General features: G+C 53.1%; 2 protein-coding genes across 3 annotated transcripts in view; one reads left to right on the forward strand and one right to left on the reverse strand.

Annotated features, from left to right (window-relative positions):
- Nucleotides 1–16,231, reverse strand: part of GABRB3 (gamma-aminobutyric acid type A receptor subunit beta3) — a 203,478-nt gene extending 187,247 nt beyond the window's left edge. The window contains exon 1 of one of the 2 annotated variants that reach the window (XM_066238832.1): nucleotides 15,990–16,229. In XM_066238832.1, coding sequence (XP_066094929.1) covers nucleotides 15,990–16,087 — 98 coding nt within the window. In that variant the 5' untranslated portion in view covers nucleotides 16,088–16,229. Of the gene's footprint in view, nucleotides 1–15,989 lie in introns of both variants that reach the window. The other variant, XM_066238833.1, reaches the window with a different exon arrangement.
- The window catches only part of GABRA5 (gamma-aminobutyric acid type A receptor subunit alpha5), a 44,892-nt gene extending 23,942 nt beyond the window's left edge, over nucleotides 1–20,950 (forward strand). Inside the window, exons 5-9 of the mRNA XM_066238838.1 lie at nucleotides 709–791; nucleotides 13,684–13,827; nucleotides 16,616–16,768; nucleotides 18,061–18,272; nucleotides 19,746–20,950. Coding sequence (XP_066094935.1) covers nucleotides 709–791; nucleotides 13,684–13,827; nucleotides 16,616–16,768; nucleotides 18,061–18,272; nucleotides 19,746–20,054 — 901 coding nt within the window. The 3' untranslated portion in view covers nucleotides 20,055–20,950. The remainder of the gene's footprint in view (nucleotides 1–708; nucleotides 792–13,683; nucleotides 13,828–16,615; nucleotides 16,769–18,060; nucleotides 18,273–19,745) is intronic.
- Nucleotides 20,951–26,483: the final 5,533 nt, after the last annotated feature.

The raw sequence follows: 26,483 nt of genomic DNA on the forward strand, positions 1-26,483 counted from the left end.
GGGACCGGAAATAAGAGGATAAATCATTTTTAAAGGCGTCTCATTTCAAATGGTTTTGCAAGCGGTAACATGCGGGCAGGCACACACGCCCGTTCATGGAACCTGAGTGGGTTTTGATGGAAGCCTTGCTGATGATATTCCATCTGTGGCGCGGACCTGTGTCATTTGGGGGGCCAGTTTGGGCAATAAAAGATAGCATTTTTTTTTTGTATTTTTCTGAAGTTGGAAACGGGGAGGCAGTCAGACAGACTCCCGCATGCACCCTACCGGGATCCACCCAGCACGCCCACCAGGGGGCGATGCTCTGCCCATCTGGGGCATCGCTCTGTTGCATCCAGAGCCATTCTAGCGCCTGGGGCAGAGGCCAAGGAGCCATCCTCAGCGCCCGGGCCAACCTTGCTCCAGTGGAGCCTTGGCTGCAGGAGGGGAAGAGAGAGACAGAGAGGAAGGAGAGGGGGAGGGGTGGAGAAGCAGATGGGCGCTTCTCCTGTGTGCCCTGGCCGGGAATTGAACCCAGGACTTCTGCACGCCAGGCCGACGCTCTACCACTGAGCCAGCCGGCCAAGGCCAAAAGACAGCAATTAAAATGATGAGGGAGACACTGCGCACGGCTTTCTGGAACTCGGGTGGCTTTAGTAAAAGTTCCTGAGTCGCTGAGTCATGGGAAAGTCTTGACCTCTTTTCACTTTGTTTTATCTTATTTTCCAGCTTGACCATCTCTGCAGAGTGTCCGATGCAGCTGGAGGACTTCCCGATGGACGCTCACGCATGCCCCCTGAAGTTTGGCAGCTGTAAGTTACTTTCGCAAGGCCTGTGGAGGCGCCGTCGGGGGTGTTGCTGTGTTCATTCAGAAGAATTGGGGTTCTCTCTGCGCGAACAGGGGCTTCCATCTGCTCTAGAGAAGGGGAGGGTGCTGTGGGGCACACCCGCCTCGGTCCCCGTGGACTAGGCTCCTTGTCCGCGTCCCTGAGTGTGAGTGGAGGCACCTGCCCCCCTAGAACAAGCTCCTGGAGGGGGCGCTGTTTACCCCTGACCTTCTCCTGGCCGGTCTTTCTTGTTTTCACCTCTCAGAGACTATCGGTCACCCCTGCTGCCCTTGCAACACCCAATTTCCAGCACCCAGTCAGTACCTTTTTTTTTTTTTTAATTGCATTGCGGTCACAGTTGTGTTAACTCACTTCTTCTAGAAAGTTCCGTATGAACAACATTGGCCATGTTGAGTCACTGCTTCCCCTCGGCTCCTACTGGGACATATGTTGTTTGTACGGGTAACGTCTTCATTAGGGGCACAGCTCTCTGATTCCACTAGGAGCTCCTGGGTCTCGGCCTTTCCGGACAGCATTGGGGTGACGTGGACCCACAGACATGCCTGCCCCTCAGCCTCACTTCTGAGATGTTGGGGGGCAGGGTTGGCCCCGACGGACAAGTCCCTACCTTCTTTACACGAATCACGTTGGCCCATGCTTGGTGACGTCGTCTTTTTATTTAAATCATAAGAACGTGCTCTTTGACATCGAAGAGTCCCCTCCCTGGGCCTGAATCCCTGAATCCTGGCCGTTCTGCTCCTTTGCTGAGTAACGGCGGCCAGGTAACCTCTCCACGCTGTAAGTTATTAACTGAGGGAGGCCTCAATTGTAACATGCTTTTGAGATGATGGGTTTTCTTTTTATTTTGTCTGTTTGTTTTTTAAGTGAGAGGAGGGGAGATAGAGAGACAGACTCCCTCATGCACCCCAACTAGGTTCCACCCAGCAACTCCCCGTCTGGGGCTGATGCTCAAATCAACCAGAATGTTCTCAGTGCCTGAGGCTAATGTGCTCGGACCAACCAAGCCGCTGGCTGCAGAGGGGAAGAGAGAGAGAGAGAGAGAGAGAGAGAGAGAGAGAGAGAGAGAGAAAGGGTGGAGAAGCAGATGGCCGCTTCTCCTGTATGCCCTGATCGGGGATGGAACCTGGGACGTCTGTACTCTGGGCTGATGTTCTATCCACTGAGCCAACCAGCCAGGGCCAAGATGATGTTTTAAACGGGCAGTCACGCCAGTGGAAGTGCTCAAGCAGTGGCCATCATCACCATCTTGACCACCATAGAAGTTCATTGTATTCTGTAGCTGCGTGACCAAGTGTCCCTTGTGTCACATTCAGTGACCCAGTGACCTCTACGTTAGCCATTTAATACATACATTTAATACTAACCCTTTGTTTCCCATTCGTGTGGCCAGGCCAGCAATGAGTGCTGCTGGAATAGCTTGGCTAGTATCTGCCTGGAATATCTTGTATACCTTTTTTTCCCCCCTCTTCATCTGTGATGAATATTTTTGCTGGATTTATGAGGATGTTCTGACAGTTCGTTTGACACTTGAAAAATGTGCTACTTTGTTCTTGCCTCCATATTTTCTGACAAGAAAAAGGCTGCCATTCAAATATTTTTTCCCTTATAGATAACATGTCATTTTTTTTTCTTCTTTCAGATTTTTCAATATTTTTCTTTCTCTTTTCATTTTCAGAGGTTTTGGACTATGATGTGGGTTGGTATGAATTTCTTTAGGTTTCTCCTGTCTAGGATTTGCTCAGACTCTTTCGAGATTCTTGCCGAATTTAGGGAGTTTGATCAGTGAAACGTTTTGAATACTTTTCCTATCATATTCTTGTTCTCTTCTCTTTTCCTGACGTCAATAATGTGAATATTAGATCTTCGGTTGTATTTCCTTAAGTACTGAGGCTCTTTTTTTTCCTCCTATATTCTCTCTGTTTTTTTTTTTTTTATGTTACATCTTTAATGATTTTTTTGGCCCCCTCCATCCTGCGGATGAGCTCATTCATTGAACTTTTTAATACGATTGTTATATATTTTTTTCAGTTCCGTGGAGGTTCATTTTGCGTCAACTTGTTGGGTCAGCGCATGCCCAGGTAGCTGGTCAAACATTATTCTGGGGGAGGGGGGGTGTCTGTGAGGATATTCTTGGATAAGATGATCATTTAATCAGTAGACCGAGTAAAGCAGATTGGCCTACCTAATGTGGGTGAGCCTCACCCAATCAGTTGAAGTCCTGACTAGAACGTAAGGGGAGGAGGGGACTTCTTCTGCCTGACTGCTTTGACCCGTTACACGGCTCTTTTCCTGCCTTTGGACTCAAACGGAAACATCAGCCTCCTTTTTTTGGGTGCCCAGCGAGCCCCTTCTCAGACGGGAACTGTGCCATCTGCTCTTACTCCGCCTCATTTGCGTCTAATACAGACTTTAGTTTTATGAAAAGCGAGGTGCTGCTCGTAACTCACACCCCCAAAAATGCGGAACTGTTGGTGGCAGGGGGTGAGAAGGAAAATGGCACCGGGTGACAGACGGGTGGGGTCAGACCCGACCGTCAGCAACCTCAGTCCTTGCGTTCTGGCTGGGAAAGATTTCACAGCCGAGACTCCAACTCTGAGAGGAAGTTGCATCTAGAAAGTCACAGCGGTACAAGAAATGGGCTTTAGGGCTTTGAGAAGACAAGTGACAGAGGCAAAAAAAAAGAGCTCAGGGGAGAGAAATGCTCCCGGGAGAGAGAGAGAGAGAGTGTGTTCCGGGTCCTCCAATCTAAGGGCTTTTCACAGAGGCGATTTTAGAGGAGGTCCCAACAGAGAATCTCAATAGACTATCCGTCAGCTTTCCAGGTGCGTCCTTCCAGAGTCCCGGCCTCCACGAGTGGTTGGTGCCAGGGCAGGGGGACCCTTAATCAAGCTGCTGGTCCTGAGGTCAGCCGTGGAGTTGCCTGAGGTCAGCCGTGGAGTTGCCTGAGGTCAGCCGTGGAGTTGCCTGAGGTCAGCCGTGGAGTTGCGTGTCTGGTTTTGCTGGTTTTCTGGGCCTTGAGCTGAAACACACAGCCAAGGCCCCTGGCCTGTCATCCTTGCCCTGCTCCTATCTGCCCAGCTGCCCACCACAGTATTGGCTTTGGGACTTGGGTAATGAGTAGGGGGAGGCTAGAGGGATTCTGTGATGCGTGCTAGAAAAAGCCGGGGTTTCCTGGAGGGCAGAGAAAGAAGAGATGAGACCAGGAGAGAGCTGCGTCCTCTTGACAGCAGTCGAGGACAGAACGTTGGTAGAAATACGGATGGCGATGGTCCTTCCTCCGGTGCGATCTCGGGCGGACATGATGGACAGGGAGGGCGGCCCTCCGTGGAGACATCAATGCAGGGAGGAGTCAGACAGACAGCGGGGTGGGGTCTGTGTGCCCCTGGATACATCCGCCGCGGGGCTCCTCCTCGGGGGCTCCTTCCTGCTTCCCAGGACTGGACACCTCACTCTCTAGCCCCGCTCCGCTGGTGGCTCTTAGGTTCGGTCCTTCATGCCGTGAGCGTCAGGGGGCATCTCTCTGAGCTGGAACCATCTCGCAGCTCAGCTCACAAAGGAGAGCATTTTTTTTTCTTTTTCTTTTTTGTATTTTTCTGAAGTTGGAAATGGGGAGGCAGTCAGACAGACTCCCGCATGCACCCACCCGACTGGGATCCACCAGCCAGCCCACCAGGGGGCGATGCTCTGCCCATCTGGGGCGTTGCTCCATTGCTACTGCAGCCATTCTAGCGCCTGAGGCAGAGTTCATGGAGCCATCCTCAGCACCCGGGCCAACTTTGCTCCAATGGAGCCTTGGCTGCAGGAGGGGAAGAGAGAGACAGAGAGGAGGAGGGGTGGAGAAGCAGATGGGCGCTTCTCCTGTGTGCCCTGGCCGGGAATCGAACCCGGGACCTCTGCACGCCAGGCCGATGCTCTACCACTGAGCTAACCAGCCAGGGCCCACAGCGGAGAGCATTTTAAGGGAAAAGCCACCCTTGTCTTCCTCTGGTCTCTTCCTGTCTGTGTTCACCTTCCAGGGCCTTCAGGGAGCTATATTTTTTCTTTTCTTTTCTTTTTTTAATTGATTGACTTTAGAGAGAAGAAAGGACAGAGTCTGAGAGACAAGGGACATCCGTCTGTTTGTTCCTGGACACGCCCTGACCAGGGATCGAACCAGCAGCCTTTGCCTGTCGGGAGGATGCCCTCACCAACCGAGCTAGCCAGCCAGGGGAGGGCGTTATTTTATAAACGTGTGCGGCATTCATAGCAGTTACCTAATAAAAGCCACTGTGCCCTTGCTGTCGGGGGAACATCTTTTGACTGCGAGGGTTTCATTTTATAATATTTCTATCATTCCCAAGAGGTTTTTGTTTTTAATCAGGAGAGGTAAGCCCGGGTAATGAACCAAAAGTTAGGTTGGAGAAGAATCCATTTTGTTGTTGTTAAACTATGAGCTTCAAATGTTCTGGAGAGATAAAACACATTTATTTGGGGAAAGTAGTATAATGAGAAAGAACTCCCACCGGAATTTATCTTAAGTCACGTGCTGCCGTGGGGTGGCTATCCTAATTAAGTGCTTTGGACAGAACCTTCGAAAGATTCCCTAAGGCAGGGGTCCCCAAACTACGGCCCGCGGGCTGCATGTGGCCCCCTGAGGCCATTTATCCGGCCCCCGCCGCACTTCCGGAAGGGGCACCTCTTTCATTGGTGGTCAGTGAGAGGAGCACATTGACCATCTCATTAGCCAAAAGCAGGCCCATAGTTCCCATTGAAATACTGGTCAGTTTGTTGATTTAAATTTACAATTTACTTGTTCTTTATTTTAAATATTGTATTTGTTCCCATTTTGTTTTTTCACTTTAAAATAAGATATATGCAGTGTGCATAGGGATTTGTTCATAGTTTTTTTATAGTCCAACCCTCCAATGGTCTGAAGGACAGTGAACTGGCCCCCTGTGTAAAAAGTTTGGGGACCCCTGCCCTAAGGCATGTCATCTGGAATCCGTCCCTGGAAAGGAAGTGAGTTATTCATGTTCCCAAGAGGCAAACAGGTTGTATGACTTAAAAGTCTACCCCACTGGCCCTGGCCAGTTGGCTCAGTGGTAGAGCGTCGGCCTGGCATGCAGGAGTCCCGGGTTCGATTCCTGGCCAGGGCACACAGGAGAAGCGCCCATCTGCTTCTCCACCCCTCCCCTTCTCCTTCATCTCTATCTCTCTCTTCCCCTCCCGCAGACAAGGCTCCATTGGAGCAAAGTTGGCCCGGGCGCTGAGGATGGCTCTGTGGCCTCTGCCTCAGGTGCTAGAATGGCTCTGGTTGCAACAGAGCAACGCCCCAGATGGGCAGAGTCTCGCCCCCTGGTGGGCGTGCCGGGTGGATCCCAGTCGGGCGCATGCAGGAGTCTGTCTGACTGCCTCCCCGTTTCCAACTTCAGAAAAATAAAAAAATTAAAAAAAAAAAAAAAGTCTACCCCACTTTGTATGTGGAAAATTGTGCTCTTGATTTGATCAAAGATGAAAACACCAAGAGTGAGATCATTATTGTTGTGTTTTGTTTTCCCATCATTAGTTAAATTGGTTCAAGTGAGCATGACAGATTGAATGGCAGGGGTAATTTTCAGTTTAGAAAAATGGGTGACCCCTCTCATCCCTTCTTCACCAAATTATCTCATATTCAGCAACCTGCCAACGGCAGTTAAATCATTTATCACATTCAAAGCCAAACGCACATCAGCGGGACCTTGTCATCCCCGCACTGAATCGCACCAAACGAGATCAATTAGCGTACATATTTCTTGAGCTGCTGAACTCATACGACAAATTTACTTTGATCTGGAGAGCGTTTTGATTCCAATGCTGATTTTTTTGTTGTTGTTGTGCTTGCTGTCGATATCAATATTGCGCCCTCCAAAGAAGGATTCTCCTCGGATACCATGTTTGTACGCCATTGCACCAAAAAAAAAAAAAAAAAAAAGGCTAGAAAATGCACAACAAACATTGCCTCTCCTCAACGTACATGGGTTCAGCTCAGGACGTGATCATTTTAAGAGAAGAAACAGAATTTGATGAAGTGTCTTTCTTCCTTGTTATGTCTGTCCTTTTGGGGGGGGGGAATCTACTAAAAGTAGCTGCTTGGCTTAAGTCCTTCACATACACCATGGGCATCTGTGCGTGCAGAGGCTTAAATGTGACAGTCTAATGAGTTTCAAATGACCCAACCCGTAGTCCTGTCCTGTCAGGAGACAAAGGAAGGCAAATAGTTGTCATTACTCTAATGAGCCACATGCTCCTGGCGTCTCTCCGGGATAAGTGACTCGACAGACATTTCTGTGACTGCCCTCTCTGCTCTGGAGACTTCCAGCCGGTGCCGAGATTAGCCTGAGCTCACCAACTGAGCCTAGGAATGGGTCAGTCAGGTCTGTAAGGAAATTCCTCAGAGAGGACGGCATGGCTTCCATTTGGAAAGACAACTCAGGACTATTTAGGAAAGAAACAAAAAAGAACTGTGTGTGTGTGTGTGTGTGTGTGTGTGTGTGTGGTTGACTGCCCCACGTGACGACATCTGAGCTCGTGAAAACGTACGCCAAGCTGGGCAGACACGGAGGCCTCTTTGGTAAGCATCTCGTGGGGGAATTTCAGAAATCTGGGGTGAAGCTCACCGTAGCGAGCTCCCGGTGCATCCCTCCATGTGGAATGTTGTTTCTCTGCTCTGGCCCGGGGCGTGTCCGGAGGGCCGCCCACTCTACCCGGTTGTGGGTGATCTGGAATGGAGTGCGGGGTTCAGTCTGTGAGGCCTTAGACACACGCTGAGGTTCACCCGGACCTGGGCTGTATCTGAGCTTAGATGCGCCTGTTACCCTTGGGTACGGTCTGCGTTGGGTGTGCTCTGCCTTCTGCTGGACGGCCACACGGTCAGGTGAGCGACACCGGGAGGCTGGGCCGGTGACAGAAGCATGGGACCCTCAGGTTAAATCGCCCCGTGCAGCTGCGAGCAACTCGGAGCTCACAGACCGAGCCTGGGCAGACTGGAGCAGAAACAAGGACAGGTGACGGGGGAAGTGACGGGCTAGCACTGACTGCCCGAGGACAGGTGACGGGTGAAGTGACGGGCGAGCACTGACCGCCCGAGGACAGGTGACGGGGGAAGTGACAGGCGAGCACTGACCGCCCGAGGACAGGTGGTGGGGGAAGTGACAGGCGAGCACTGACCGCCCGAGGACAGGTGACGGGGGAGGTGACGGGCGAGCACTGACCGCCCGAGGACAGGTGACGGGGGAGGTGACGGGCTAGCGCTGACCGCCCGAGGACAGGTGATGGGGGAGGTGACGGGCGAGCGCCGACCGCCCGAGGACAGGTGACGGGGGAGGTGACGGGCTAGCGCTGACCGCCCGAGGACAGGTGACGGGGGAGGTGACGGGCTAGAACTGACCGCCCGGGGACAGGTGACGGGGGAGGTGACGGGCCAGCACTGACCGCCCGAGGACAGGGGAAGTGACGGGCTAGCACTGACCGCCCTAGGACAGGTGACGGGGGCAGTGACGGTCGAGCACTGACCGCCCTAGGACAGGTGACGGGGGAGGTGACGGGCTAGAACTGACCGCCCGAGGACAGGTGACGGGGGAGGTGACGGGCTAGCACTGACCGCCCGGGGACAGGTGACGGGGGAGGTGACGGGCTAGCACTGACCGCCCGGGGACAGGTGACGGGGGAGGTGACGGGCCAGCACTGACCGCCCGAGGACAGGGGAAGTGACGGGCTAGCACTGACCGCCCTAGGACAGGTGACGGGGGAGGTGACGGGCCAGCACTGACCGCCCGAGGACAGGGGAAGTGACGGGCTAGCACTGACCGCCCTAGGACAGGTGACGGGGGCAGTGACGGGCTAGCACTGACTGCCCGAGGATAGGTGACAGGGGAAGTGACCGCCCGAGGACAGGTGACGGGGGCAGTGACGGTCGAGCACTGACCGCCCTAGGACAGGTGACAGGGGAAGTGACGGGCTAGCACTGACCGCCTAGGACAGGTGACAGGGGAAGTGACGGGCTAGCACTGACCGCCCGAGGACAGGTGACGGGGGAAGTGACGGGCTAGCACTGACTGCCCTAGGACAGGTGACAGGGGAAGTGATGGGCTAGCACTGACCGCCTAGGACAGGTGACAGGGGAAGTGACGGGCTAGCACTGACCGCCCGAGGACAGGTGACGGGGGAAGTGACGGGCTAGCACTGACCGCCTAGGACAGGTGACAGGGGAAGTGATGGGCTAGCACTGACCACCTAGGACAGGTGACGGGGGAAGTGACCCGAGGACAGGTGACGGGGGAAGTGACGGGCTAGCACTGACCGCCTAGGACAGGTGACGGGGGAAGTGACGGGCTAGCACTGACCGCCTAGGACAGGTGACGGGGGAAGTGACGGGTTAGCACTGACCGCCTAGGACAGGTGACGGGGGAAGTGACAGGCTAGTACTGACCGCCCGATGAGGGAGGAGTGCACACCAACGTGTCCAGCTGGGACAGGCGAGCAGGCGAGGCCGGTGACGGTCCTTTGTCCTTCCTTTGTGATTCGGTCCCACGAAACCCCCTCCCACAGAACCCACGGTCTGTCTGGCTCTCGCTGCCACAGGGACACTGCCTGACTTCCCAGACTCAACCGCGGGTCCTGACGGGCCAATTAATCTCAATTTTCTCGCGTCGCCTCCTTGGTAACAGGGCGGAACTGTCATCTGTTTATTGCCATCTGCAGATCGTGGCCCTGGCCTCCCTGTGACTTCTGGGCCAGGACAGGGCAGAGCCCACGGCTCTGATCTTACCCTCCGGGTGGCAAGCCAGGTACCAGATGTCCGACAGGCCGCTCGAGAGGAGCATAGACGACGACGTTTATATCTTCCTGGGTTTCTAGTCCGGATGATGCAGTCGATGTTGGCGTCATTTTCCCGGGAGGAGACTGAGGCCCAGGGAGGTTGAGGGACCCGCCGATGGTCACACACAGCTCCGCCCTCGGTGCGAGGAGCGAGAGGAAGGTTGAGGACACGGGGCTCAGAGAATTTGGATCCTGTAGGCTTTCTAATCACCCAGATCCCAGTGACCCAGGACGTCCGAAGCTGCATTTAGTCTGACCTTCTAGGCAGTGAAGACCCAGGGTGAAACAGGTCTCCTGGCTGGTGGGTCACTGGCTGTGCCGGGCGGGCTGTCCCTCAGCCTGTCGGATAAGGCAAACCAGTGGTCCTCACACGCTGGGTTTGCTCGTGACCACCAACCAAGAGGAAGTCAACTCAGGCAGAAAGATCTTTTTCTAAGACTAGATTTGACACCAAGCAAAAATCCTTCCCAACAGGAGGTTACATTTCTTTTTTAAAAAAATTGGTTTTAGAGAGAGCAGGAAGAGAAAGAGAAACATGAGTCTGTTGTTCCACGTAGTCATGTACGCACTGGTTCTCTTTTTCATTTTGTTTAGAAAATTAAATTTAACAGGGTGGCATTGATCAATACGAGCACATAGGTTTCAGGTCAGCGTTTCTATAGCATTTGAACTGTTGATGATGTTGTACACCCATCGCCATTGGTTGAAGCTTGTGCACGCCCTGACCGGGGATTGAACCCGCAACCTTGGTGTTCTGGGATGACACTCCCACTGAGCTCCCGGGCCAGGGCTAAGGATACATTTCTTATAATTTATTAAGCACCTCTTGTGTGCCAAGCATTGGTTTTGTACACTTCACATTTATAGCACACACACCCCCCCCAGGAGATGGGGGTTATTGCCCCACCCTACAGACGGTTTCAAATAGAGGCTTAGAGCGTCCGTTAAGTTGTTGAGGGTCAAAGACAAGGGCCATGTTCCACTCCCAGTGACGCCCAGCCTAGCCGCACCAGAAAAGGCCCTCTGAGCGTCGGGCCGGGAGCCCTGGGACGCTCTCCGGCCTTGGCCCTGCGGGAGCAGAGCCGCAGACAGGAAGTGTCAGGCTGGGGCAGGGCACTACTCGGAGGCAGTGACCAGTCCCCAAGTCCCTTCTGAGTGGAAACACCTCAGACCTTCCTGTCGGGCCCTGGTGATGGATGGCCCCTGGGGGGCGGGGGGGAGGCGAGGAGGATGGTTCCAGAGCTTTCAATCATGACACAGGCCACCCGGATGGCCTCGCTGACTGTCGTCCTCCGCTGGCACAGAGAGGAATTCAGTGCCGGTGCCGAAACACGCCGAGGGAGGGCATTTGTCCTTGCCCCCCCCCCCCCGCCACCACGTGGCTTGATGTGATGAACGGGACCCCGTTGCGTCCAAGCGGCTCTCTGGAGGCCACGCCGGACCCCCCCCCGTCATCCCAAATGCCGTTACCACGGTTGATAGTAACGGGTCACGCAGACACGGAACTACGGAACTAACAGCTCAAAGAGCAGGACGATGTGGATTGTTACGCGTGCATGCATCGTGCGTGACACGCCTACTTCGCTCGGTGATTTTGAGTAGCTCTGACCTAGCTGCAGTTATTATTTGGGGGGCGAGAGGGGCTGTGATTGTAAGATAAATGACACAGTCATCTTCGCTCATGATGGAGATAGAGAGAGGCTTGGAAGGGCTGGTGTCCAGCAAGCCAAGCCTGCAGGTGACAGACCCGGCGTCCTCTTCTGTCCCTGGTCCCTGCAGTACAGACACGCTTCCCTGGCCAACATGCCACTCAGCCACAGAGCCTGGGGGGAGCCCCCTGCACTGCAGCTGGGGGCCACCCCCCCAGGTGTCCCGTCAGTCAGGAGGTGGACAAGAAGGGGTCTACGCCCCGCCCTCCCCCACAGGCCAGTCCCAGCCTCCGTGACCCCCCCCCCCACAATGCCCTCTGAGTCCTCGTGTCCTCGGGCCACCAGAGGAGCCCCCTGCACTGCAGCTGGGGGCCACCCCCAGGTGCCCCATCAGTCAGGAGGCAGACAAGACGGGGTCTACGCCCCGCCCCCCCCCACAGGCCAGTCCCAGCCTCCGTGCCCACCCCACAATGACCCTCTGAGTCCTCGTGTCCTCGGGCCACCAGAGGAGGCCCCTGCACTCTCCAGAGCGCTCCGTGTGTCCTGATGACCCACGTCCCATCCCCTCCCCATGCCCTCTCCCTGTGCCCCTGAGCAGACTCAGCGCGGAGGAGACGGCTCCAGCCAGGGAGGAGGGGGTGACTGTCTCCTGGGCTCTGGGCTCCGACACACGTCTGCTTTCCCAGACAATGCCTCCTGCTCACAGCCGGTCTGCAGCCCTGAGCCCTGAGCCCTTCGTGAGCCTCAAGACGCACGTTTCCCAAGGCTTGTGGGGTCTCCTCGCTGCTCTCGACTAGGGGTCGGACTCTAAGCTTCCCCAGGGGCTGAGAGACAGGTGGCCATCGAGAGAGGCCAGCCTCTCACCTCTCAGCCACTGTGCCCAGCATGAAGCAGACAGCCGGGGCTAAGACACAGGGCAGACACACGGGGACACAGGAACAGAAGCTGCCTGAGGCAGTCTGAGGACAGTAGGGAGCCCCAGCCAGCATCCAGTGGGACCAGAAAGTGTCAGGACCCTTCCACCACAGCCAGCGTCCTGTAGCGTTCGCATAATCGGAAGGAGACCGGTGTCTCACCGTGACTTGCACGGAACTCAGGGAGCCACTGGTCTTAGCTTACGCCCGGCGGTGCCTGAGAACAGACCCACAGGGAGCAGCTCACCACGAGGGGCGCGTCATCAGCCCTTGTCACCCCAGGAGAGCAGGGACAGTACCACAGGGCACACTGTGTCAGTACAACTCCAAGGCTGCCCACGGGGAAACATACATGTCTAGATTGCCTCAAACTTGAAAAGAGCTCATGTGCCTTTAGAAAAAAAAAAAATACAAGAACACCACTCAACGTCCACCTGCACTGTGGGTGAAGGGTAGCGGCCCTGGTCACTCAGCTGGGGCTGGAATCTAACCTAGTCCTCCCCTGCCCCCCACTTCGTACCTTCCTGACGAGCGGAGAAATATCAGAAGCACACCCCGAAGGCTCACGGTTCTGACCCCACCCTCGCCCACAGGGCCTCTGCTCAGAGACCGGGTGCGCTGATTATCGGAGGAGAGCTTAGTGTCAGACATCCAGCAAAGACACGAGGCGACGTCACTGAGAGAGATTGTGACACACAGACTTCTCTGTTGGTCTCAGGGATGCGATCGGCTAGGGATGCCCAGGGCGCCCACCTGAGCCCACAGTCCTCACAGAAGAACCACAGACATTTCTCCCACTGGAGCCAAGGTGGTATCTGAACCAACCTGTGAGGCTGTCCTCCCTCCCTTCCTCCTTTTCTTTCCTTTCCTTTCCTTCCTTCTTTCTTTCCTTCTCTCTTCTTTTTTCTTCCTTTCCCTTCCTTCCTTTCCTTCCTTCCTTCATTCCCTTCTTCCTTTCCCTTCCCTTCCTTTCCTTCCTTCTTTCCTTCCTTCCTTCCCCTTCTTTCTTTCCTTCCTTCCTCCCTCCTCCCTCCCTTTCTTTCTCCCTCCCTTCCTTCCTTCTTTCTTTCCTTCCTTCCTCCCTCCCTCCTCCCTCCCTTCCTTTTCTCTTCCTTCCTTTCCTCCCTCCCTCTCTCCCTCCCTTCTTCCTTTCTTCCTTCCTTCCTTTTCTCTTCCTTCCTCCCTTCCTCTCTTTTTTATTGATTGACTTTTATAGAGAGAGAGGAAGGGGGAGAGAGAGAGAGAGAGAAAAACATACCAGCAAGTGCTGGGCCCTGGTGTCTGAGCCCTCAGACTTTCAGGAATGGAGGGGCTGACCTGTAGGGCCTCTGCCTTGGTCTGACCACGCCATGTGCCCTTTATTATTGACCTTTGACTTCCTCATGCACCTCGGGCTCCACTGGTGGCGCCGGGTTTTGAATGACCCTGCGTTTATGCCCTGCTGTCTTCTCCACACAGACGCGTACCCTAATTCTGAAGTCGTCTACATTTGGACCAATGGCACGACCAAGTCGGTGGTGGTGGCAGAGGACGGGTCCAGGCTGAACCAGTACCACCTGATGGGGCAGACAGTGGGCACGGAGAACATCACCAGCAGCACAGGTGAGCCCTGGGGCACACAGGATGTCACATTGGTAGTGGGGGGGGGGGCGCAGGGCGCCATACGCAGGTGGGCGGGAGCACGCAGGACGCCGCACTCGGGGCTGGGGGCGCAGGATGCCGCACTGGAGGGGGGGCGCGCAGGACGCCGCACTGAGGGGTGTACAGAACATAGCACTCGGGTGGGGCCGGGGCACGCAGGACGCTACACTCGGGTGGGTGGTGGGTGGAGCTCGGGCTCCAGCAGCAGTCTGGAGGGGGCACCGCCCAAGCCTACCCATCCGTCCACCTGTGCTCTCCTTGGCAATCCAGGGAACAGCTGCGAGGCAGCCCTCTGAGAGCGGCCCCCTCCCTGCCCCTGCACTGGGAGACACAGCTGTGGCGGCTGGTGGCATTAAGCGACAGGCAGAGTGAGCATTAATCGGCCAGTGTGTTGGGCCCCGTGTGAACAGGCCCCAGTGACCACAGGCCCTGCCCGAGGCCACGTGGACCTGCTTATGTAACACAGCCCCTGCCCTGAGCGCTGAGACTTGCAAGCTGATTTCTTGCAAACACTCCCATTTACCCTGTGCCCTGCCTCCCACTTTGAACATTTCAGAGAAGATGTCCTCGGGGTAAATTTTGGAAAAAAAACGCAAACAAGCCGCACAGAAATAGCCCAGGCCTTACAAGCAGCTGGGGCTGGGACTTTCCCCACCACACCTGTGGGGCTGACCGGAGTCGTAGAGGCGCCGTCTGGGCCTCTTCACCTGACGCACAACGGGCACGTGTCCAAAGGAATGCAATGCCTTCCCCTTCCTTGGCCTGCAAGGCGTGTCTCCAGACAACAGCTCCTGGCTGCACAAAGCCACACTCAAACCATCAGGGTCAAAACAGCATGGCTATGAGCAGGACAGGGCTCAAAAAAAAGAGTCTCCAGGTGGCCGAGGAGAAAAGAACTGGGACCAGTGGGTAACAGGACCCACTGGTCCCTGATTGCACCCCGAGTTCTGATCTCCAGAGGGCATCCTCACAGGAGCCCCTAGTCTGCACCCTGCTTTCCAGGGGGCTGCAGAGAGTGCATGGACTTTTCGCCCTGCCCACCGTTGCTGGGCGTCCCGGAGATAGGTGATGGCCGGACAGGTGTGATGGGGGACAGGACAGAGGCTTCCCTTTGTGACTCCAATTTAAGAGCCAAAGAAGAGGAAACAGACCCAGTTTTGCGGGAGCAAGCGAAAAGGTCGCCCTGCAGACGCGGAGTGAAGAACTGTGATGGTGACGGACGGACGACACACCGTTTGGAGTCGCTTCATCCCAGTTCTTTGATTCTGAGACGTTCTCTGATCTCGCTACCGTCAGTTCGAAAATGACACGAAAGGGGAAAGAACACCACCACTGAAGGAGGAGGGTTCAAAAGCAAGGCGGTGACGGCAGAGCCAGTTTGGCGGAGAAACCTGAAGACGCATCCCCTGTGCCGAGGTGTCAGAGGCCATCGGGGTTGTTACAGAGGTCCGGTCCTGGCGATAATATGTATCTCGGCCCCTTTCTCTGGGCCCCTGTTGTTTTTCTGCTGTGAGGGTCAGCTGGAGCCCACCGGCCCCCTCTCACCTGTCTCACCTGTCTCACCTGTCCGGGACTGGGGGTGAGGGCGATTGGGAAAAGTATGGCCAGCCACAACCTGTCCCCAAGGCACTTTTGAAAGCTGTCTCTTTTCCTCAAAGGGGACGCAAAACTATCACCTATGGTCTTAATGTTTCCTTCTGCCTCTGACGTTGGGCGTGTTGGAAAGGCACACGGGACACACCTTCGCTGGCCCTGCTGCACTCTGGGCTTTGATTGTGACAGCGAGCCTCCTTGGAGCTGTGTCGTTCCGAGGCTCAGAAGCCCCAGCTCTGTCCACACAGCCCGCAGACCACTTCCAGTAGATGGCGCCGCCCTGTGGGGTCTGCTTTCCCTAGGAGCGGACCTCCTTCCCTGGCCCTGTTCAAGCTCAGCCGGGCGCCCCCAGCCACAAGCGCGGTACCCTCTAAGCCGTATGACTCAGCCAGAGCCCTCTCTGTTTTCAGATCTAGTCAGGTCTGCCTCTAGCGCCCGTCCCCATCGCCCCGGGGAGGTGCAAATTCAACAGAGATGCAGCCTCAATCCCCTTTGCACCTCCTCCCTCCCCTGCAGCCCAGGCTCCTTACCAGTTCACCATCAGGGCGGCACCGTTTTCCGCGATGAACGGGAGGTCGCCCCTGGCCTCCCACATGGCCAGGTAGATCCACAGGAGGCACTGAGGCATTGCCGAGGAAGTGCCCCCGAGCTCCCTGGCAGGTGGTGGGGAGACAGGAGCCTCCAGGACCCACACCTCCAGCAGAGCACGGAGCCTCTGCCCCCCCCCCCCAGCTCCGCAGAGCCTCCCAGACTGGGAAACAGGATGGGCAGAAACCCCTCCGCTAACCACAGGGCTCTGCGATGTGCCCAGTTCTGTGTAGAGAGGCTAAATCCCGAATCCTAATGGCATCTGCAGCAGGGGACGGAGGTGGGGGGGGGGGTGTGTGGAGGCAGGGGCACAGATTGTGAGCGGGGATTATTACTCGGAGAGCACAGAAATCTGATTTTCTCCCAGGAAAACCATCCATCAGCAAGGGCCCTGCAGAGGCCGGATGAAGGTCAAAAGACTTACACAATGACCATTAAGGAACGCATGCGTTTTTCCACCCTCTCCTTGGCCCCCCACATCGGTCAGATAAACATTTGTCCAATGGGAGGCGCAGAGAGGCCAGGGGTCCCGGGTGCCCAGGACCCAAGCCGGGATGCTTATCTGCAGGTGAATACACCATCATGACCGCTCACTTCCACCTGAAGAGGAAGATCGGCTACTTTGTCATCCAGACCTACCTGCCCTGCATCATGACCGTCATCTTGTCTCAGGTCTCCTTCTGGCTGAACCGGGAGTCCGTCCCCGCCAGGACCGTGTTTGGTGAGTGTCCCCCAGCCCACACCACGACCTTTTCTAGTCTGCGACCTGCAAAGCAGAGAGTCGACAGGGTGAGAATTCAGAGGGAAGGGTTACAATTTACTCAGCCTCGCTCTCTGCGCCAGGGTTTGGGGAAGAATGAATGGTCCGCGGGGGAAAAGCCTTTCACTGTTAAGTGGAGGTTTTTGTTTGTTCTCATTTATTTAGTTTTATTTATTTGTTTATGGTTTGAAATTGCCAGCAAGCTGTCTTATGTGAGGTTTTGTTGTATAGTATTTTCCTGGGTCTCAAAAAGTCCTACTTTGGATGTGATTAGGTAATTTTCTTTGAAATGGGCACCCCACTTTAAAGTTAACCCCCAAGCAGCAATCCACATCACTTTATGATAGTAATAAATTATACCTATAATATCATGTATTATATGTGCTATTATATACAATACCTATGATATGCATGTGTATAGATACTGGTTTGTACATATATATATGGTAAGAATCTAGTTTAACATCATGACATTGTGTCTTTTTTTAATTGATGTTTAGAGAGAGGAAAGGAGAGAGAGAGAGAGAGGGAGAGAGAGAGAGAGAGAGAGAGAGAGACAAGATATTTGATTTGCTGTCCCACTTATTTATGCATTCATTGGTTGATTCTTGCATGTGCACTGACCGGGGGTTGAACCCACAACCTTGGCATATTGGGATGAAGCTCTGACCAACTGAGTTACCCAATCAGGGGACATTGACTTTTACTTTGAAGCTCTGTGCCCTCAAATCTGAGGAGTGATATGAAAGGCTGCCTTGCTGGTCATCGGTGGGCAGGGAGATGCCCCCGTCTTTCTAAACTGTAAAGCACAATTCAGGCTTCCAAGGACGGAAAGGTGACCAGTGTTTTATGTTCATGCTCCCCTAGTGTGGCCCCAGATGTGACCCAGGTGTTACTATGGGGCGTCTCCCTAGCTCCAGCCGTGCACCTGGCCTCCCTCACCTCACCCAGTTAAACTTTGGGAATCTTTCAGGGAGCACTGCTGCTCCCCTAGCTCTTTAGGAGGGTCTTAGTAGACAGGCATGGGAACATATGAATAGAAAATGCTGTTTCCTCCTGGAGATTCTTAAGGCACATTACGACAGGAAAGACCCAAGAAGACATAAGGAACCCATTCGAGGTCATGGACAGACCGCCCCCCTGCCCAGCACAATGATTGAATGGATTTTAAGGACAATTACAGATGCCTACTGATGAATCATAAGCTGGCCCTGATCTGTTTCCACTCTTTCCGATCCCTGCCCCGTCACCAGGGGTGACCACGGTGCTGACCATGACGACCCTGAGCATCAGCGCCCGGAACTCGCTGCCCAAGGTGGCTTACGCGACAGCCATGGACTGGTTCATCGCCGTGTGCTATGCGTTCGTCTTCTCGGCGCTGATCGAGTTTGCCACCGTCAACTACTTCACCAAGAGGGGCTGGGCCTGGGACGGAAAGAAGGCACTGGAAGCAGCCAAGATCAAGGTACTGACGCTCCTCCTCCTTTCCCGCTGACGCTCCTCCTCCTTTCCCGCTGACGCTCCTCCTCCTTTCCCGCAGACGCTCCTCCTCCATTCCCGCAGACGCTCCTCCTCCTTTCCTGCTGACGCTCCTCCTCCGTTCCCGCTGACGCTCCTCCTCCATTCCCGCAGACGCTCCTCCTCCGTTCCCGCAGACGCTCCTCCTCCTTTCCCGCAGACGCTCCTCCTCCGTTCCCGCAGACGCTCCTCCTCCTTTCCTGCAGATGCTCCTCCTCCATTCCCGCAGATGCTCCTCCTCCATTCCCGCAGATGCTCCTCCTCCATTCCCGCAGACGCTCCTCCTCCGTTCCCGCTGACGCTCCTCCTCCTTTCCCGCAGACGCTCCTCCTCCTTTCCTGCAGACGCTCCTCCTCCGTTCCCCCAGATGCTCCTCCTCCTTTCCTGCAGATGCTCCTCCTCCTTTCCCCCAGACGCTCCTCCCCCTTTCCCGCTGATGCTCCTCCCCGGTTCCGCAGACGCTCCTCCTCCGTTCCCGCAGATGTTCCTCCTCCGTTCCTGCAGACCACCCCCCCCCCCTTTGCAGAGAAAACGCCCCTGGGTCTAGGTCCAAATGCACGACAAAGCCTTTCTCCTCCCTGCCACCCCACCACCCCAACAACACGACCCCTTCCCTTCGACCCAGGTCCCCTGCAGTCCTCCTTGTAACGGTTCCCGTTTCAACTTCCTTTTGGATCTCCAGCTCTGTCTGAGCGAGAGCTCTGCGTTGATTATACGCAGGACTATTCTTTTTTTGTTAATATTCAGTGAGAGGAGGAGAGGCAGAGACAGACTCCCACATGCGCCCAACCGGGATCCACCCGGCACGCCCACCAGGGGGCGATGCTTTGCCCACCAGGGGGCGATGCTCTGTTGCAACCGGGGCCATTCTAGCGCCTGAGGCACAGGCCACAGAGCCATCCCCAGCGCCCGGGCCAACTTTGCTCCAATGGAGCCTTGGCTGCGAGAGGGGAAGAGAGAGAGAGAGAGAGAGAGAGAGAGGGAGAAGTGAGAGGGGGAGGGTTGGAGAAGCAGATGGGCGCTTCTCCTGTGTGCCCTGGCCGGGAATCGAACCCAGGACACCCACAGATGTTCTACCACCGAGTCAACCGGCCGGGGCCTACATTTGCAGTTTTGATCATTATATTGACCAGTGTCACCCAGTCCCTATCCCGCCCAACGGACGACGTCTCCAGCATCCCGGGAGGTTCCCAGCCTCTCTGCAACCATGGTAACCACCATGCTGATTTCTTCCACCATAACTACCTTTACCTGAAATTATAGAATTTCGCCTCCAAGACCGGCCATGTGGGGTTATAGGCCTACAAGTCTCTGGGGTCTGCCGGGGCTAAGCTGATGAAAACCCTTTCTCTTCTAACAGATAAACCTTTTAGAAGTGAGCTGACCGCTGACGCCCTGGCATTCTTCTTCTGTTTTGCAGAAAAAGGAGCGTGAGCTCATCATCCTCAACAAGTCCACAAATGCTCACGCCGCTGGGAAGATGACCCAGACCCCCCAAATCCCTCAGGAGCAGACCCCTGCAGGGACCGCCAACACACCCTCCACCATCTCAGGAAGACCCCTTGATGAGAAGACCCCCGACAGCAAAAAGACTTATAATAGCATCAGCAAGATCGACAAAATGTCCCGGATTGTATTCCCAGTCCTGTTTGGCACTTTCAACTTGGTGTACTGGGCGACGTATCTGAACAGGGAGCCGGTGATTAAAGGGGCCACCTCTCCCAAGTGACCCGCTGCCCTCCTCCCAAACTCCAAGCGAGCCATACTTCCCATGGAGTGGGACCCAGGAGAGGGCTGAGCTCAGACGGGGGCGGGGCGGGGGCTTCCCATCTTTGGGCACCTAACCTTTCAGGACATTTTTGCATGTTTAATAATCTGTACAATGCCTAACGATTGCCTTGATGTTTCTACGTAGAACGTCAGATGTTTCCTGAGATGTCACGTTGACGAACAAAATAAAGCAAACAACGTCCTTTCTGGAGAGCCAGGATAGCTTTGACACTTGGAACCCTGATCATTTACAAACGAGATGAGTCTATTTTTCACTGTTCCAAGTGTTACCTAATGATGTTTTTTATACTTTACAACGCCATTTCATACAAAATTTCCCGGCGAAATAAATATTTTAGGAAACGCTCCCTGGTTCTTACTTGACCAACTCTCACAAGGAACGAAAGGTCACAAAGAGCACATTTCTTTTTTTTTCATTAGGAAAGGAAGCTGTGAGCATTTATGTAAGAAAGTAATTACCTTTGATAATTCTTAACTTTCAGAAATTCAAGTCCTGCATGACTTTAATTTTAGGAAATAGAATAGGCAACTATTTAGGCAGACAAGTTTAGTAACAGTTACGTTAGGTTAATGGATAAAACATTTCCCCAAGGAAAAAATAAACTGCTTAAAAAATTATTTTGTGTGTTGAGTAGGGGAGAAACCTCCCCCCTACTTCCCAGCCACTGCCCCTTCTAACTGAACAATGACTAAGAAAGAAGAGATTTTTAAAGCCAAGTGTGTGCGGGTCTAAAACATGGACATGCCCACAAACAGTGTGTACGCTCCCGTGGTGACAAACTGTAATTGAGTCCTTTTCCACTTTATTTCCTTGTACGTATTTCACGATTGACGTATTGCTCCTGTTAGCTTTTGTATATGAACCTGAAAAGTTCATTAAAAAATAAAAAAAATGAACCAGTCCTGTGGAGGTCATTTTGTGGGGAGAAAAAAAAAATTCATATTTTGGTGGATTCGTTTCCTAAATATGACACGAAGGAAACCCATCATGAAATTGCTTGGGGGGGGGGGCGTTGGAAATATTGGGGGGGGACACTTTCCAAAAACTATGGTTGTCTGACTGCTATACTGTACCACTGAAATGAATACAAAATAATATTGAATGTCAGCTGTAATTGAAAAAATAAAATAAAAAAGAAAGAAGAGGCTGACCAGGTGGTGGCGCAGTGGATAAAGTGTTGGACTGGGACACAGAGGACCCAGGTTCGAGACCCCGAGTTCGCCAGCCTGAGCGCAGGCTCATCTGGTTTGAGCAAAGCTCACCAGCTTGGACTCAAGGTCGCTGGCTTGAGCAAGGGGTTACTCAGTCTGCTGAAGGCCCACAGTCAAGGCACATATGAGAAAGCAATCAATGAACAACTAAGGTGCTGCAAGAAAGAATTGATGCTTCTCATCACTCTCTCTTCCTGTTTGTCCCTATCTGTTCCTTTCTCTGTCTCTGTAACAGAAAGAAATAAAGAAAGAAAGAAGAAAAGAAAAGAAAAGAAAAGAAAAGAAAAGAAAAGAAAAAAGAAGGGCCCTGCCCAGATAGCTCAGTTGGTTAGAGTGATATTCTGATAGGCCAAGGTTGTGGGTTCAATCCGTGGTCAGGTCAAATACCAAGAATCAACCAATGAGCACATAAACAAGTAGTAGAAGGATGGACCTTGATTACATACTGAGTGAAATAAGTAAATCAGAATAAACTAAGAACTGTATGATTCCATACGTAGGTGGGACATAAAAGTGAGACTCAGGTACATGAACAAGAGTGTGATGGTAACCGGAGGGGGAGGGAAGAAGGAGAGGGAGAGAGTGGGGGGAGGGGAGGGCCACAAAGAAAACCAGATAGAAGGTGACGGAAGACAATCTGACTTTGGGTGATGGGTATGCAACATAATCTAATGCCAAAATAACCTGGAGAGGTTTTCTCTGAACATATGTACCCTGATTTATCAATGTCACCCCACTAAAATTAATTTAAAAAAAAAAGTAGAACAAGTTAATGTTTCTCTCTTTCTCTCAAATCAATAAAAATAAAAATAAAAAAATTTTAAAGAGAAGAATGCAAAAAAAAAAAAACACCTTTCTTGGCAGTTTGACTCTGCCACGGACTAATTTTTTAGGATACCACGTAGAGACAAAGGTGACTTCAACCCCAGTGAGGGTAAGTAGGTAAAACCATACGCTCTCCCCTCTCATACACACCTCCCTCCCCGGGGACCTCCTGGGGGCCTCTGCTGAACGGAGTCCTAGCTGAGGGTGTTGTGCCACGAAGGTGCCCCGGGGCAGGCAAGGTGGCCCCTTGCCAGGACCTGGCTTCCTGCCTCCCGTCTGCTGTGTGTGGATAGTCAGAGCGCGCTGCGTTGGGGCCCTCCACTGACCCTGCTGGAGGAGGCGCCCAGAAGCATAGAAGGAACGCCTCCCACCTCCACGGCGACTGGCTCGGAACGACAGACTTGGGCTGATGAGAACGAGCCCCCCATCAGAACGAGGAGGCTCCGGTTCGGTCCGTGAAACAGGCTGAAAGCCCACTGCCCCGCCCCACCGACGCCTGGTTCCAAGACCTCACGGAGGGCAGGGAGGACAGGTCTGCAGAAAGGATGCTCCCACATCTCCACGCGGACGCGCTTCTCCAAGACAAACGGCGCCGCCTCCCCAGAACGACGTCCTGTCGCCCACGATCGACCGGCAGAACATCTGCCCGCACGGGGGGTGGGGGGGGGGCACACCCGCTGCTCCCCACGAGACGTGCGCTGTCACGGAATGCTCTGTCACGTTTCTCTTACACACCCCCTTGCGGTCCTGCCGCGCGTCGTCGCTGGGAGGTGGACAGAGGCTGGCCCGTGTCACGTCGAGGGGACGGCACACACGAACACGCGCTTCCGGCGTCTGTCTCTGTCCTCAGAGGAGGTGACGTCCTTCATGTCAGGTGGCTGTCGACAACTTCTCAGCTCTGTTACGGGAACCCCCCCAGAAAACCGCCGAGTGGATTCCAATGTGAAGCCATGCCTTCCGCACCCACGCGCAGCTTGGGCTTAAATCTGATCAGCGTTGAGCACACACACACAAAAAAAGACCACCACCTTTTTCTGCTCTCGGATGTCCTGTGGTAGATGTTTCAGCGTTTGCTACTTTTTCTCTTTGATGAACACAAAATAAAGGATCCCCTTGGGGGGGGGGGATGGTAACAAGGCAAGCAATAAAGACTTAAAAATAAATACAAGGTATTGCGCCCTACTTTTTGAGCCGTGGTGTGTCTCAATGTATCTTTTTTGACGGGCGCCCCATAAATAACCATTCGGAATGTTCTAAGAAGCCAGGCTTCAGGAGGCTGGGTCTCTCCCAGACCTCTGTGTCTCTCTATCTAGGACAAACTTGGACAAACATTGGCCTACGTGCTTGTATCCGATAACCGGGTGGGTCCCAGGGCTCCCGGACAACGACCCAAGTGACAGTGGCAAACAAACACCCTTGCGGAAGACGGATAAGGAGCTGGGTGGGTCTGCTCACCTGTTTGTGAATGACCTCCACGGTCGTTCCAACCTGCGTCTTCTCTGGGACAAGTCAGGGGACGCCGGTTCCCTGAATCAGAAACCTCTGCTTTAGACGGGGACTCTGAGACGCAAAGAGGTCAGTCCGCGGGTTGGCTTGCATCCTGTGCCACGTCAGGAGAAAATGCCGGCCCCATTCTCTGACCTCCCCGGTGTTAATCATTGGCTTCGCAGCACCACGCATTTGCTTTCCGGCAGAAGCTGATTCAAAATGCAACCTAAAGCCCTGCTTGAATGAGTCTATGTGTGGCTTACCTAGAGAATTTCTTCTTTTTCTCCTCCTCCTCCTCCTCCTTCTTTTTCTTCTTTCTCTCTCCCCCCCCCCCCTGAAAACACGACCTTTAAGCTGGTTCCCTCTTCCAGAAAATTATCTGGGCTTCTGGGATAAAAGGAACTCCTCTTGCTAGAAGGAACCTGTCAGAGTAGTGGTCTCTACACCACTCTCCTCCACTGGACACACAGAGAGAGAGAGAGAGAGAGAGAGAGAGAGAGAGAGAGAGAGAGAGAAAGAGGAGGAGAAGGAAGTGAGGAGGATGAAACCAAGTATCTTGATGTGATCCCTCCTTCCAGAGCACAGATGCAAACGCTTATGTTCAGTGCCTCGGGCAGGAACCACCTGGAGGGGAAGGCTGACCAGGAGGGCCTCACATCTTCAATCAGCCTCACCCTCTGTCCTCTACCCAGCCAGCTGATCCCACTCAGCATAATGCTCTCCAGATCCATCCACGCTGTCGCAAGAGTGAGATTTCCCTCTTTCCTACAGCTGAGTAGTATTCTGATGTGTAATTGGACCACAGTTTTTTGTTTGTTTGTTTGTATTTTTCTGAAATGAGAAGCAGAGAGGCAGAGAGACAGACTCCCGTATGCGCCCGACTGGGATCCACCCGGCATGCCCACCAGGAGGCGATGCTCTGCCCATCTGGGGCATTGCTCTGTTGTAACCAGAGCCATTCTAGTGCCTGAGGCAGAGGCCATGGAGCCATCCTCAGTGTCCAGGCAAACTTTGCTCCAGTGGAGCCTTGGCTGCGGGAGGGGAAGAGAGACAGAGAGAAAGGAGAGGGGGAAGGGTGGAGAAGCAGGTGAGTGCTTCTCCTGTGTGCCCTGACTGGGAATCAAACCCAGGACTTCCACATGCCAGGCCAATGCTCTACCACTGAGCCAACCAGTCAGGGCCAGCTTTTTTTTTTTTTTTAATACACTCATCAACTGATGGACAACTGGGCTGCATAAACTAACAAACAGAATAGAAACAGACTCCTAGATACAGAGAACAGACTGACAGCTCTCAAAAGGGAGGGAGGTTGAGAAGCTGGGTGGAAAAAAAATGAAAGTAAAATAAAAAGCGCATAGATACAGACGACAGTCTGGTGATTAGCAGAGGGAGAGGGGGTGGGGGAAGGGAGAAGAGGGTGGAGGGGGGTGGATGGATGGTGGTGGAGGGGGTGTGACTTGAGGAGGTGGGCACACAATGCAGCGTACAGATGATGCATTATGGAACTGTGCACCTCACGCCTATATAATTTTATTAACCAATGTCACACCAGTAAATTCAATTAAAAAACAAAAGAGCAGTAACAAACTTAAAAAAAAAACTTTATTAGGAAAAGTAATTTTTAAAAAAAAAATCAGAGTTGTATTTTTCAGAACGGGGAGAATGTTTAATTAAACGCCACCATCCAAATAGTTTGAAGGGCTATTGATTACTGGGGGGGCGGAGGGTTGTTTGTTTTTGGTTTGTGGATGAATTGGGCATCGTGCCAAGAGTCATGCCTACTGCCTTGTCTAATTGTGACCGCAGTGCAGTGAGGTACCTGTTCCGCTTCCAATTTTACTGACATGTGAAAACCCAGACCCTGAAAGTTGGGGTAACATGCTAGAGGGTGGTCACATGAATGTTTTGTGCCCCAAGGCTAGCATGTGAAGCTATTATCAAATCCTACATCCATAGGTCAGAGTCCAATGCCAAGGGAAGACGGGAACACACTATTTATTTATTTAATTTTTTTAATGGGGCGACATCAATAAATCAGGATACATATATTCAAAGATAACATGTCCAGGTTATCTTGTCACTCAATTATGTTGCATACCCATCACCCAAAGTCAGATTGTCCTCTGTCACCTTCTATCTAGTTTTCTTTGTGCCCCTCCCCCTCCCCCTTTCCCTCTCCCTCTCCCCCCTCCCCCCGTAACCACCACACTCTTATCTATGTCTCTTAGTCTCACTTTTATGTCCCACCTACGTATGGAATAATGCAGTTCCTGATTTTTTCTGATTTACTTATTTCACTTCGTATAATGTTATCAAGATCCCACCATTTTGCTGTAAATGATCCGATGTCATCATTTCTTATGGCTGAGTAGTATTCCATAGTGTATATGTGCCACATCTTCTTTATCCAGTCATCTATTGATGGGCTTTTTGGTTGTTTCCATGTCCTGGCCACTGGGAACACACTCTTTAAAGCAGTGGTCCCCAACCCCCCGGGCCGTGGACCGGTACCGGTTCGTGGGCCATTTGGTACCGGTCCACAGAGAAAGAATAAATAACTTACATTATTTCCGTTTTATTTATATTTGTCTGAATGATGTTTTATTTTTAAAAAATGACCTGATTCCCTCTGTTACATCCGTCTAAGACTCACTCTTGACGCTTGTCTCGTAGGTTTGACAATTATATTTAAAAACACCACAGTTTTTACACCAGTTGCATAATTTTATTTTATTTTTAAATTTTTTATTTATTTACTTTTTTTTAGATTTTATTTATTCATTTTTATTAGAGAGAGGGAGAGATAGACAGAGAACAAGGGGAGGAGCAGGAAGCATCAACT

Source organism: Saccopteryx bilineata, chromosome 7 (assembly GCF_036850765.1).
Source record: "Saccopteryx bilineata isolate mSacBil1 chromosome 7, mSacBil1_pri_phased_curated, whole genome shotgun sequence".
NCBI lineage: Eukaryota > Metazoa > Chordata > Mammalia > Chiroptera > Emballonuridae > Saccopteryx > Saccopteryx bilineata.